This window comes from Acipenser ruthenus, chromosome 1 (assembly GCF_902713425.1).
Source record: "Acipenser ruthenus chromosome 1, fAciRut3.2 maternal haplotype, whole genome shotgun sequence".
NCBI lineage: Eukaryota > Metazoa > Chordata > Actinopteri > Acipenseriformes > Acipenseridae > Acipenser > Acipenser ruthenus.
Window position 1 is genome coordinate 111,367,824 of NC_081189.1, and position 14,673 is coordinate 111,382,496.

The 14,673-nt window shown below is 36.4% G+C and overlaps 1 protein-coding gene across 2 annotated transcripts in view; it reads right to left on the reverse strand.

Annotated features, from left to right (window-relative positions):
• Positions 1–13,448, reverse strand: part of LOC117421058 (T-cell leukemia homeobox protein 2-like) — a 31,540-nt gene extending 18,092 nt beyond the window's left edge. The window contains exons 1-2 of one of the 2 annotated variants that reach the window (XM_034034947.3): positions 12,343–13,448; positions 1,663–1,872 (exon numbers count right to left, since the gene is read on the reverse strand). In XM_034034947.3, coding sequence (XP_033890838.1) covers positions 1,663–1,872; positions 12,343–12,799 — 667 coding nt within the window. In that variant the 5' untranslated portion in view covers positions 12,800–13,448. The remainder of the gene's footprint in view (positions 1–1,662; positions 1,873–12,342) is intronic. The other variant, XM_034034949.3, reaches the window with a different exon arrangement.
• Positions 13,449–14,673: the final 1,225 nt, after the last annotated feature.

Genomic DNA, 14,673 nt, shown 5'->3' on the forward strand with positions numbered 1-14,673 from the left:
CTTGAGACCCAGAGCAGGACTGCAGTTTAATAAAAAGGATCATTGGATCTGCTGGAACCCAGAAGCATCCCAAACCCAGTGGGGTGGCGGATTGGAGGACCTCTGCAGTGGCTAGAGGACCAAGATTGGTGCTTTGCATTTGGGGAGTTTGGGCACAAGGTGGTATGCTGCCTCCAAGAGGAAGAGGAGGAGATGCCTGCCCGAAGGCTAGAGCAGACCAAACTGCCTGCCCCAAAATGAAAGAAGGCAAAGAGAGGCTGTTACTGGAGGTGAGAAAAGGAGCCGGTGCCCTCCCCAATGCCAGAGAGGGAGGTGCTGTCATCCCGAGGGGGAGGAGCCTATACCATCTCCAGTGCCAAAGGGGGAGGAGCCTCTGCCATCTCCAGTGCAAAAGGGGGAGGAGCCGCTACCGTCTCCAGAGCCGGAAGGGGAGCAACCCAGCTCTAGAGTCAACAGGGCAACCAACGGGCCAACCTATGCAGCCGCTACACCTGCTGAGGGAAGCACAGCGAAAGCCAGCCGCATGTCCATGTCCAGAGGCATTGCAGCTGCCAGCACTGCCACTGCTGGAGTACCCCACCCTGCTGCCAGCATCGCCAGTGCCCAGCATCACTGCCAGCCTCGCCATTACTGGAGTGCCATATGCATCTGCCACTGCAGGAGTGCCCAACATCAATGCCTGCATTGCCACTGCCAGAGTAGCCCAGCCCGCTGCCAGGATCGCCACTGGCAGCGTCACTACTGCTGGAGTGCTTCACACATCCGCCCCTGCCGGAGTGCCCAGTGCCGCTGCCCCTGCTGAAATAGTGTGGGTGTGGGAATGTAAGGTTGGCAGGGATGGGGTTAAATCTGTCCCTGCCAGCAATCACCGGTGTGGCCATCCCTCAGTTAGGTAACTGATGCTAATTGGGGAGTGGCCACATGTATAAACGTATCCAGAAATCCTTTGTTTGTTGAGTTTGTGCTGTGATTTATTTTTTATTTTTTTAATGTTTATCAATGTGGTAGCGAAGGTTAATGCCCAGCCTACAAATAGTTATTCTTTTGTTTAAACCTTTTATTTTGTTAAATAAATGCATATGCACTTAAAGCTGCAGCGTTCTGTCTCTGTGGGTCTGTTTCCTGCCGGTAACAGCTTCTGTCGTGACACTACCCTGTCACAATCATCAAATGCATGATTCAGTACTCAGGATTTTGCCTCCACATGCTTCCATACTTTACCATGAAGCAGACGATGTCAACAGAGTTGAAAGCTTACAATGTAACAGGATTTCTCAAATCCAGAAAACAAAAACACATGGCAAAACTACACAGGTCTTAAAGCAAGAGGGCAAGCAGATTGAGGACTTGAAAAACAATGAAAAGTTTCAGAGAATTCTCATCCATTCAGAATGATTAAAGCATCATACATAGGTAAAGGAGTAGTACAAATGATTTAAATGTCAAACTACATTGGAGATGTATTATTATTTATACGTGTAGAAATAGTCTGAAGGGTGAGCGTAAAAAATCTGATGGGAGATACTACAAGTTCACATGATAAAACAAGTTAGCACTCTACAGTATATCATGATGTCTCCAACCAGACACCTGCTCATGGAAACAAGGTGCTTCTGGTAGGCAAGCCACAGGGCCACTCATCCAGGGAAATGACAAACTCACCTGGGCGACCACCCTTGTGAACTGGAAAGTCCAATAGTGGACTGTCTCCAAATGCAAGCTGCGGATAATAGTGTTTGGCTAAAGTGTCCACAGAACCCCAGGTAGATGCCCTGCAGATCTCCACTGCTGGAGCAGACTGGAGGCCAGACAGGGATGCAGCCACTGTTCTCGTTGAGTGGCCTCCGACTTGTCCTTCCACAGTCTGATCCGCTAAAGAATAATAGAGGGAATACAGTCAGCCAGCCACTTGGAGGTCCGTGGTTGGACAGCGGCTTATTGCTGGCCTAATTGAATACATTACATGAGCTGCGGTGATGTTCTCTAAAATCTGGCGTACCGGTATGTGAAGTAAGTTTTAACAGGCACATTCAGAAGCAGGACTGTAATGGTACAAATGAGACAAATTGGAAGTGAGGGGCCTATAAATACTGTAATGGGATATCTGAGGTATCCTGATTCATTATCTTAATTCAGAGGGACAGTTACTATTTTTGGTATGGTCCAAGGCTTTCCTTTCAAGATGCATTTAATCTCTCTCAGTGTTTAATTAAAGTAGACCAAAAAACGGGTGTGAACTAGTTTGGACCTGGATGGCCATTGGTGGGTACACTACTGTAACTAAACAGAAGGAGATTATTGATTCAATCAACTCAGTTTCAGTGGTTACTCTAAGTCTGCTTCACTGGCTGAATTGTTCAGATACTAGCTCTCACCTGTGAGAATACTATTATAAGAATACTACTTAATCTACTATAGTATGAATCCTTCAAATACATCCCGAAATTCCCTACAGCTCAAGGTAGAACTGACTGGAATACTCTCAATGTTTGAGAAATATTCATATCAATGTAAAACACAACAAAGCTGCTGTTTATGATTAGAAGCCGTAGCGAGCAATGGGAGGTTAGTGTGCGGAAAGAAGAAAGAGGATGTTTCCTTTTAAGCAGAGCAGCAGGAGCAATAAGGCACGAGAGAACATCTGTGATTGCCCCCTAAGGAAATAAGAAACAATTTAAACAGAAATATGCTATGTAATGACAAATTGATGTTTTGTGAGTTTGAATGTGGTTCTGTCGCACTCTATTACGAGTTTATTTGTGCAAAATAGGAACATTATTAAAATTATCCCTAGGGCTTGACAACTACACTAATCTAAAACACCAGATTATATACAGTAGTGGCTAGACAGGTTTATATATACTTCTTGCTCTCCACTGCCTTGGACCACATAAAGTTATTGTAGAAAACAAAATCATTTCATAAATCATACCTGTCATGCACTCCCATTCACTATATACAGCTATGGTCAAAAGTTTTGCATCATCTAGAATGTTAGGATTGAGACATAATTATATGAAAAAAAATATATGAACATCATTTAGATCTTTTATTTAATATTATGTAATGAACGAAACTACAAAATGATATCACAAAAGTCTACCCGAAGCCATATTAGTAGTTTTTGTCAGTTTTTCATTAAGCATATGGAAAACTACAAAGCGGTATGTAATTCAATATGTTAACGTAACATTATTCAGCAGGTGTTTATTCGACTTTATGAAGCAAAATGTGTTAATTCTATAGGGTGATGCAAAACTTGTGGGCATAGCTGTATATAACCATGTAATAACAAAATAATAACTGGAGATCTACCAATGGTTTCAGCTACTGTAACAGAGCAGAGGTACGGCATGAACCAGTGTCCTTGCACACCACAAGCAAGCATCTTAATGACTATGCAAAAGAGCAGAGCTCATCTGCATGCATGGCTATAGAGCTTTTAACCTCATTTAGCTTTTAATCTCACGGATAGGGAGAACAGAATCCATAATGGCAGTGCATCACACTGCACTGTCCATTACACTATTACATGGCAATGACTGGTGCAGTGTGTAATTACAGTGAAAAAACCTGTGTCATGGTGTTACCATTTAATTGCATCAAGTAACATTACCATGTATTTGCAACCCTGTAAATATACACTATTTTCCTGACATGGTCTGAGATATGAGATATTTGAAAAATGACTCCTAAAAAAATACCTGATGAATCTGACCCTAGAATCACAGAATTATGTACCCAGTATGAAGAAAATATCAGATATCAAAATTATATTTTTTGTGATTAAATCATGTATATGGCATTTCAGTAGTAGGATCATGACCTATACATGTGTGTACATTTGGGAACATACTAATAAACATGTAAAAATAATAAACAAAATGCAAGTTACAGGTGGTTCTAAAATTGGCTAATTATTTAAAAAAAGGATGAATCACCAGAGCTAGATTAGAAAATAGCAGCTTCTGTTATCAGTTTCGATCTTTACCTCTTCTTAACGATCAGCTCAAACAACAAGTCAGGTGAACAGGTAGAATGTCAGTGACCACTGGTATCCCTTATTTCAATGGTTCCTCCATTTGCAGCTTCTCCTACAAATGTTCTTTAGCTTTCATACATATATATATATATATATATATATATATATATATATATATATATATATATATATATATATATACATATATTTATATATATATATATATATATATATATATATATATATATATATATATATATATATATATATATGGGATGTTGACTATTGTCCAGATCTTGTCCAGACCAGACAGCAAGTTTAGAAATGTGCCGGTCAAGATCTTATTTCATAAGCAACTAAAAAAAGAGGTGTCAAATGTCTTATTTACTTTCCGTCTCATAAAAAGTGTGTCATGTTTTATTTACTCAGCATATACAAAATAGTATTTTAAGAATCCCGATAAAGAACTTGATAAAGATTCATCATCGAAACACCTGTTTCTCATTATATGAATCCACATCATTTTATTTTTCCGGATGTGTCTTGAGCAATTTTGTGGTATACAGTTAATGCTTGTGAGCTTTAATATATGTCCTGTAATTCAGCAATCAGAAAAGCACCCTCAAGATTAAGGTAGCAGGGAAGTGCTATTGTGGTACGAATCCTTTGTTAACGACTCAGTCGTATAAAGCCTATTCAGTTATTCAATTCTTCTGCATGCTGTCAATGAAAACTGTGACTAAAAACTGGAGTGTAATCCCTAAAATTACCAAATTAGGAAGTAATATACCCATACAAACGAGAACAATATGACGCTTAACAATCTTATTTTCCCATTATAAGAATAGAAAATTGAATAATTTACTTATCATCACATATAATAAACAGGCTCCTGTAAGCAATTAAAAGCAAACATCATCGGTTCCCATGTTACTGTAGAAACGTGCCTCCTTTATATATCTGACATATTCTAAATAAATCTGACTCTAATTTAGTTTAAAAATATTATACAGTCTCACCATTACAGGTTATTTTGCATATATAAATCACATATAAGAAAGCAACCATTGAGGATCTGTCAAAATTCAAGTACATCGTATCTTGTGTACAGATGCCATTCTGTGCATTGAAACATGCCGCACAATTCTAAATTTAAAAAAATAGAAACAGTTTATGTTTAATAGTAGTTAGTACAATCTTTGTATTTGTGAATTCGACCAAACTGTGAAGATCTCTTCAAACAATAAGAGACTCCCTACACACAAAGTATTAACTTGTATACACAGACGCTTGACACAGAAGATGTATTCATAAAATAGTAATATAATACTCTACTTACTAATAATAAAATAACCAATTAATCATATAAAAAATGCAGTGTCAGCAAATGTTTAACTTATAGGTCTACTCTTAATTAAAAGATGCACCAAAGTCAATAGTTAATATAAATCTGTTTTATAAACATGAAATAACTATTACGTTTTAGTTGAAATTAGCCACAAGGGGAAAACGTGTAGAGTTAGAAATGAATCACTAATAAGTACACCATGCGCACTGGCACTAATGAGCAGTAACACCACAGACCCATATTTAAAAGGAAATAAAGCTTCAGCCTCCACATAACTCTGCACTTCACATCGAGAATACTAAAGAATTCAGATAAGTAATACAATTTAGCAACAGCATATTGAAAAAAGAATGCTGCCTCAGAGAAATCTCAGCCTATAACAAAATAATTTATACTTAATAACACTTTCCAGCAGCAGGACTTTTCTTCCCCCATTGTGAATATTACCTTTGGTGCAATCTAATAAATATAACTGTAAAAGATTCAAAATGGGATATTGAAGGATGGCAGCAACATCTGTTTTATTCAGTATTCAGCCAGGTTCAGTCCTGCTTTGTGACACAGACATTTGGTTATCCTTGGAACATAAACAGAAGTTGAAAAGCCTACCCACGGCAATGCCTTGGCAAGCAATGGCAATACAATGGTGCAGTGAAGCGCTATATGAAGTTGATGGTCTGTATTCATAGGCTTGGATTGTATTGGGGTTAAACATTCTCATGGTAAAGCACTGTGCCCATCGAAGGACAACTAATACATAGATCCACCTTGCAATGTTTGTTTTGCATCTATTTCACAGAAACATCAAACAAGTCAAATAAGTGAGAACACAAAAAGAGGTGTGGTGGGGAGGTTTCATATGTATAGGAGACAAAACACATAAGAAATGGCAAACATTTGGCAAACATTAAGAAATGGCAGTGCGGTCTGGAGAGTGGAAAAGAGACAACTGGCAGAAATGGGTTTGATTGAAATGTGAATAATCAGTTGGCTGAAGTGGGTTAATTACAAATGAATTACAATGATTTACCAGGTTCACTGCTGTATGTATTTGCAGGTACTTATCTTACTGGGTTAGTTTATGTGTGTTCTTACTCCTCTTAGGTTGAAGGTTAAATATTTTTACCCCAACCATTGGAGTCACGGGTATATAAAAAACTGAGAATATAAAAGGAATAAGTCTGTCTACTCCCATTTTAACCCAGCTGATCTTTGACTCAGTCGTTTAATGTTAATCTTCACTAATGAGTGCAACATTTTTACAAACCTCAATCTGTCATTATGCATATGTAAAGGTTATATATATATATATATATATATATATATATATATATATATATATATATTTTTTTTTTTTTTTCATTGTTCATTTGTTGAAACACAATACAGCCATCCTGGTTTTTAATATTTAATGAGAAAAGCCCTGTATTTTGAATATTTTATATTGTCATAGTGTTGGTGAGCTTCATTTTCATTTCTCTGTCTGTAAATAAATATAATGACATATATAAGATTCTTATGTTCTAGAGACTGAAATTCCATTTTATGAAAAGCTAAAAATTTACTCATAAATCATTACATCACATTCGAACTGTTCAGATACATTTCTAGTGCTTGCTATTGTTTATAAATATATATATATATATAATGATAATAAATGAGTTAGGCTGCGTTGCTCCTTTTTTTGCGTGTAGTATGTAAAGCCTAACAATTGTTAGTTTGCAGTTTTTGGATATGATGACAGTTTTTTTTGTGTGTATGTTCTCTTCACAATTAACAGTTCATTTCCTAGAAGTGCTTACTATAGCTACATATTTATAATTTTATTTAAAAAAAAAACTAATTTATTTCAGTTCACAATCACATTTAAAAATAGATATCCTATGTATTATGTTTTCTGATCTCTGTATGCTGCTGATCAAGCTTGAACCGCACATTTTATTGTGTTGGTTGTATTTGTAATTTCTAAATTATTGCCCCTAGTACATTTTGATGGTGGTCTCAATGGGTACATTTCCTGGTTAAATAAATACATAAATAAATACATTTTAAACAATTTTATTTACAGTTAAGGATAATAAAAACAATAGCATCAGTAATAAAACAAATTTAAATTCAATGGATGTAGTAATTGTAACGATTTAATATGCAATTAAAACCGAGATTAATTTTTTTAATCGCTTGACAGCCCTAATATATATATATATATATATATATATATATATATATATATATATATATCAAAATACACTTTTTAATATCTTCATAACAGAGGATGCACATAAGGCTTCACTAAGGAATAATGTAGCAAAGGGTAAAACAGAATAATATTTAACATGATATTAAAGATGAGTGTGGAAGTCTCTGAATATGAGCCATACTGTTAAGAAATTGTACATAACACATAATTTAGATATTCATTCAGAATTTGGTTCTGTACTTCCCAATAGGTTTCCCCATGAGCCATGAACCGCTTACAGGGCACATTTTACAAAACAGAACTGGACGACCAAGTCCTAACCCTGCAGTAGCTGTGTTGAAACCTGCCTGAGGGAATGTGATTGAGGGCAGCAGCCTCAAATTTCAGCTTGTGATCTTTATTGTGGACAAACACAGTGCCCAGCTGCAGGAGTGAGAGGTTTATTGTGGAATGTACATGTTATGTTGACAGACATCCTCACTTTCTGTACTTCTCTGCTGTTGCCCTTTTGAATACACACACACACTCACACAGAGACACACTCACACAGAGACACACACACACACAGCCTCACACACACACAGACTCACACACACACAGACTCACACACACACACACACACACACACAGACACCGAGCACACACAAACACACACACACAGACTCACACACACATACACACACACACAGACTCACAAATACACACACCGAGCACACACACACACCACACACACAGAGCACACACACAGAGACACACACAAATAAAAAAATATGGAAATATTTTCCCAGTGGAAAAAAAAGACCTCAATATTACAAAAGGGACCCTGAAATTATAACTGTAATAATAGTTCTAATTTTAAAAAAAACTGATTTAAAATGACACTGTTAGCTTAATTAGAGACTGCCCCCTCCATTAACACACATTCATTTGTTTAATAAACGTGTATCATATTTGCAACAGAAGCATGATTCCGTAACAAGCCTGCCTGAATTATACTAGTTTAAGCTTGTAATCATCTTCATGAACTGTACTAGATGTTACATTAAATAGATTCAAATATTAAAGGACATTACCCAGCAACTTAATATGTTCAAAAACTCTCCTCTAGCACTAATATCCAAATATAATAATAATAATAATAATAATAATAATAATAATAATAATAATAATAATAATAATAATAATAATAATAATAATAATAATAATAATAATAATAAACAGTGTCAGGTCTAAATAGTGTCTCTGCAGGTCCATAAATACAGTCCCTTTGTGTATCCCAATAAAGGAAACCAACCCACAGTGCATGTATTGGTAAGTTAATGTTTCTGTTAAAAAGTATGTACAATTCCAGAAAAGATATCCTATTTATCTAAACAGTGAGGGATCTCAAAATTGCCAATGTTTATTAAAACAAATATTAGAAATTTGGAATGTTTACTTAATTATTAAGACAAAAAATATACTTAAGAGGTTCACATGGACTGTTAAAGATCAGTGCACCCCATTTTTTTTTACAAATTAAACATGGTATTTAGATCCAACACTGTATATATCATTGTAATAGAGCCCACTGTGCTCTTTGATTTGTGTGAATGGAAACCATGCTTCACCATGGTCCACAGTCAATCGACCACATTATATCCTCATCCCTGTCATTTCCAATGCTGCAGAGGAAAAGGGAACACGGAAACCTTATTATTTGCAACATGAACCAGCTGGGTTTGCAGTTTCTATGGGTCCCAATTACACCCCAAAAGTCTTACAAACGAGTTCTCTAGAAACCTGAGTAGAATATATATGAGATGAATTCTATAAGTCTCTGTGACACCATGGAAAAATGCCTGCCTATGCCTAGGTCTATTGGCCCTTATTTAAAAATGTGGAGGATTTGGTTCAGCCTGGCTTGGACATCAGAGATCCCACCTGCCCAACTATCACAGAAATACAAGATTCCACCTGTTTACAGCTGTAAGTTACTGAAGTACACTGCCCAGCACATGGCTGGCTTAATATCATTGCACCTTCTCATTATTAACAGCATTTTTATTGTTTTTTTTGTTTTGTTTTGTTTTTGTTTGTGTGTGTGTGTAAAGTAAATACAATCACATCCCATCATTGACTGATTATTCTGAAGACTGAGTTAGATGACAACGTAGATAAAAACGTGCGTGATCCAATAAATACAGCATTTAATTAACTGTGTGCTTTCAAATGAGTCTTTAGCGGCCAAATTGGAAGTGAATTTGATCTTAGAGAAAATAATATGTTAATTTCGCAAAACGGAGATAAATTACTTGTTTTTAAAATACATTGTTATTCCTGTTTAAACTTCACGGAGTTTGTTTGGAAAAATCTAAAATATGCAGTGCTATGCAGTGACCCGGAGCAAAGCCTATACAGTAAAAAAAAAGCACAAAGAAAAAAAAAAAAAAAAAAACACGAGTTACCTTTAACATAGTTGTCGTTTGTTTTGTTATTTGTAACATCTATGATAGTGGCGACATGAGTAAAATGTAATCCCTAACCCTTAGATTTCATGAAAAATACTGAAACCAAATGTTAATCTTTGCGTTATTTTATTAATCTAAGGTTATACGCTAATGTTCATCGAACATTTAGTGCGTCTTACTGTATTATTATTATTATTATTATTATTATTATTATTATTATTATTATTATTATTATTATGACATGTTTACCAATGTAATGGAGAGCAGCCTACGTTTATGACATCGAAATGTAAGCCCCGACTTTATGAACATTACAGTCGAACTATATTAAATGCCTATCACATTGCAAACGTTTATTTAACATGAAAAAAAGTAAATCACAGAAGAGGTTTTTTTGTTTTTGTTTTTCAATACTCTGACCCTGACGGCCTTTTCAGTTCTTAAGACACCTTAACTCTCATATTCTAATTACATGATAAATATTCTGTTTCAGAATTAGTTGACTATATAGCGAAGTAACCTGCAGTTTAAGGGTTTTTTTTAACCCTGGTAAAAAGCAGCACCTGTTAGCCTATTGTTTACAAAACTTTCGAGCAAACTTTAGTATTTTTTTCCCAAACCAGCTTCATTTTGAATCAGGTGAGACTAATTGAGTTCTGTCGTGCTTCACGAACAATAGTTAGTGTGTGTGTGTGTGTGTGTGTGTGTGTGTGTGTGTGTGTGTGTGTGTGTGTGTGTGTGCTTCATTCATACAGTATCTATACATTTAATTATGTCTTATTTATTCGTTCAGTGGGACTGAAACAGATGTCTTCCTTCGTGGTTTATGCTGTCCCGCGCCTAAACTCACAGAATGTGCGATATGCACACGATTACCAGCAAAACTTAATATGCCACTCTTCCTAGAAATTCAGGTTTAGTGTTATAACAATCAGAAGGGTATTTAAACAGCACTAGTGATAAAGATTGGAAATATAAATCCAACTGTAAATGCTATAAACTGTGATTGTGTAAGTTGTCGTGGCAGTATTTATTTTCTCTCCTATAAAGGTTTTTTTTTTTTTTTTTTTTGGTTTTTTTATAGGCCTATGCTAAATTTCCGTATAGTTCTGTTTGTCTTTTGTCTCTACTTAATTTCCAATTCTCCTACTAATGTTAATACGCTTTTTTTTATCATGTTCAGCTTATTTGTAATTAAAATTAAATTGTTTTAGGTGTTTACACAATTGTAATACGATTTACAATGTAACATTAACATCTGGAGCCGTAACAAATAATGACAGAAATATTATTTTTGAACGTCATATTGAATATGACGTTGCTAGTGGCACTGTGCTTCAATTGGTTTGGAACATAAATAAATAAATAAATGCGTTTTTGTTTTCTTAAACTTACTTTGGGATTGAATTAGCCTATTAGTGGATGTTCATAAATGAATCCAATCGCGTAGCGTTGAATATAGACCTCCACGTTGGCTAATAGGATAACAGTGTATAGGCTACCACAATGTATAGCAGGCTATCACAATGTATAATAGGCTAAGACAGTGTATAGCAGGATATCACAATGTATAATAGGCTAAGACAGTGTATAGCAGGCTATCACAATGTACAGTAGTCTATCACAATTTAATAAATACCAAGTACATAATATTTGGGCCCAAGAAATATTACAGACAATGTATATTAGTTAACATGATTGATGTATTTATTGCGAACTTTGTTGATATGTGTGTGTGTGTGTGCGTGTGTGTGTGTGTGTGTGTGTCTGTGTGTGTGTGTGTTTCTATTATGTAACAAAGTTCCCACTGCAACATTTTAATATGTTGTTTTATAATTAACATCTGAATGCTATTCACTCAATTCCACAATCGGACTGCAGCAGCAGCATGTGGGCTTTATATCGAATTATGCACGCAACCATAGCCACATTTTCTTTTTAAATCGCATGTGTATGCTTTCATCAGAAAAGTAATCGCTAAGATCATTTCTATTTCAGTTTCCAGAATCATCATACAAATAAGGCACTTTTTTACGTTGGTATTAATCATTAGTTAAAATATTATCAATTTAAATGTGTATAGCTCTACCAAAAACATCTGTATTGAAGCCCAAAACTGTTTTTGATATTCGCCTATTCAATTCGATGTTTTCATATCAGACCGAAAATATTTGAATTATTATCAAAACACAATACAGGGTGAGGTTACTTCATATAACACAACAACAAAAAAACTAGTCAACAACCAAGACTGGCAAAGTTTGCATTAAACCAAAACTCTTCATCAGAAGTGCCTGGTTTAAAATGAAACTGTTCTCATTCCGAATCTTTCTGCAATTAAAACACTTTAAAAAGAACTCACCTGTGAGCCTATCCTTTGCAAACCGTCGACTGCTCTCCATCCAGGGGAAGGTGAAGTTCCCCACGTTGCCCGCCGTGTGCACGCCGGCAGGGAAGCCTGGCGGGTGGGTTAGGGGAGGTGGATGGGGCGCTGGTGGCATTGGCCTGTGGGCTGGGACCCTGATTACTCCGCCTGCACCCCCGGGGTTCACATTAACATTCATATGCATGCTAACATTCATGTTCACGTTATAGGACCCTGCTAACCCTGCTGCCACGGAGCAGGCCGGGTTATACACACTGTTGTAGCCATTGGCATATACATTGCTGGCCAGCTGGTAATCCGCTTCGCCGGTCCGGCTTGGCAGCATGCAGCCTGCTTGCTGGTCGGTGTTGTTCAATATCTGATCGATTCCAAAGCTGATGGGTTCGTGCTGTTGGTGAGCCTGGTTCACTTGTTCTATCCCGGTGTGTTCCATGTTTCATAGACAGATCAAACGCACAGTATAAAAAAATAAATAAATAAATGTCAAGGCAATATCCAAGGAAATTATAGGTACCCCCACTCCGCTCCCCCACAAAAAAAAAGTTATTTTGTGTTCCTAAGAAAGTGGTTCCATCAGTGCAGAACTGGTGCACTCACTGTTCATTGCGCAATGTGGCTGTTATGTGAATTCCATTGATTTTAGACTCAAAACTCGTGGTACATATTCCATTCCAATGTCGAATCCATCAATTAATTCCAAAATGTATTGTCAGCATGCAGCACACAGTGCACTGTCTATAATTTTAACAAAATTAATACATACAAAGAACTCGCGACATTGTGAAGAAAAATCCCAAACTGAGCAGTACCAAATTGCTGGAGAAGTGCAGACTCTATTCTTCAGAACAGGGGCTCGTGCTGTGTATGCAAGAATACAAGTCAGTGTTCCGGTAAACCTAATCAATACGTGTCTGTCGTTGAACCCAAATAAAGAGCTAATGTGTCTTCCTGAGAATATTAATTGTACCAGCTGCAATAAGCCTTCTTTAATGCTCTAAACTGACTTTGCGCAGGTGAGACGCTCCCTCAGCCAAAATCCCCGGGAATCGCACGGCGATTGGTGCTCTAGAATGGGCGGAGTTTCCCAGTTCTTTTTTTTTGTCCTTAAAGATACAGCGGTCTATTTCTGTACTGTTTTTTTTGTTATTTTCTTCTAATGCTCAAAACACAATATGCCACAGAAGAATATAGCAATGCTGTCACCTCTGAACAGACCAGGAGCTTAAAACTAAAAGAACGTCTGACGCTATGAAGGACACCACCCAAACACATCTGGCTCTGTATTAACACGTGTGTTACCCTTCAATGATATGCAGTTTTAACCAAAGTAAGGTTTTTTGTTTTGTTTTGTGTTGTTTTGTTATGTTATTAGTGCATGAATATTATCCGTTTACCTTTCACTGCAGGTTGCTCTGTATTCCGCGAGGCAGTTTAAAAACAACGCCTATCACATTATCATTTTTGGCATAATGCAACAACAATTTTGGCTGACACAAAATGAATGCTACAACCGAAAAATGTCTAAATATGTATGTATTATCTCCCTGCTGTACATTTGGCAAGGAATGCTTCATGACATTTATTTTTCATAGGAATAATCTTTAGTAGTAGTAGTAGTAGTAGTAGTAGTAGTAGTAGTAGTAGAATATAACCCGCTGCTGCTGTAGCCTGTGCATCCCTTACTTCTTGACATCGTTTATGCTGATCCTGCTGCACCGTCACAGTAAAAGCGACAAATTCACAAAATGTTTCGAAAGGGTTTTGTGGCATTTGATTGGCATTGCCCGAAATTACCGTTCCCCGCTGCGGCGGACTCAAACTGAACGAATCTCAGATTATAAAAATGACTTTTGCAGCCGATACAACAGCTCCAAAAAGACAATTTCATTGCTGGTGCGATTGTGGCAATAGTATTATCAACAACACTAATAATAGTATTAACAACAACAACAACAACAACAACAACAACAATAATAATAATAATAATAATAATAATAATAATAATAATAATAATAATAATAATAATAATAATACCATTTATTGAACTGTGGTCGCGAAATAAATTGCCCTTATTTATTTATTTATTTATTTATTTATTTATTTATTTATACTATCATATTGTTTTTAAATTGGTCGACAGCTGTTCTGCTTGGCGATAGCAATTTTTAGCTTTTCTCTGCCTTAAGCAAGAGCCCTTCTGTTTCTCAATAACAATGCAAAACGGGTTATAATAAATGTGCAACACGGGAAAAACGAATTTAATATGTCACCGTTTTATTACGCACTTATTTCTGCTTTTGTGCGAAC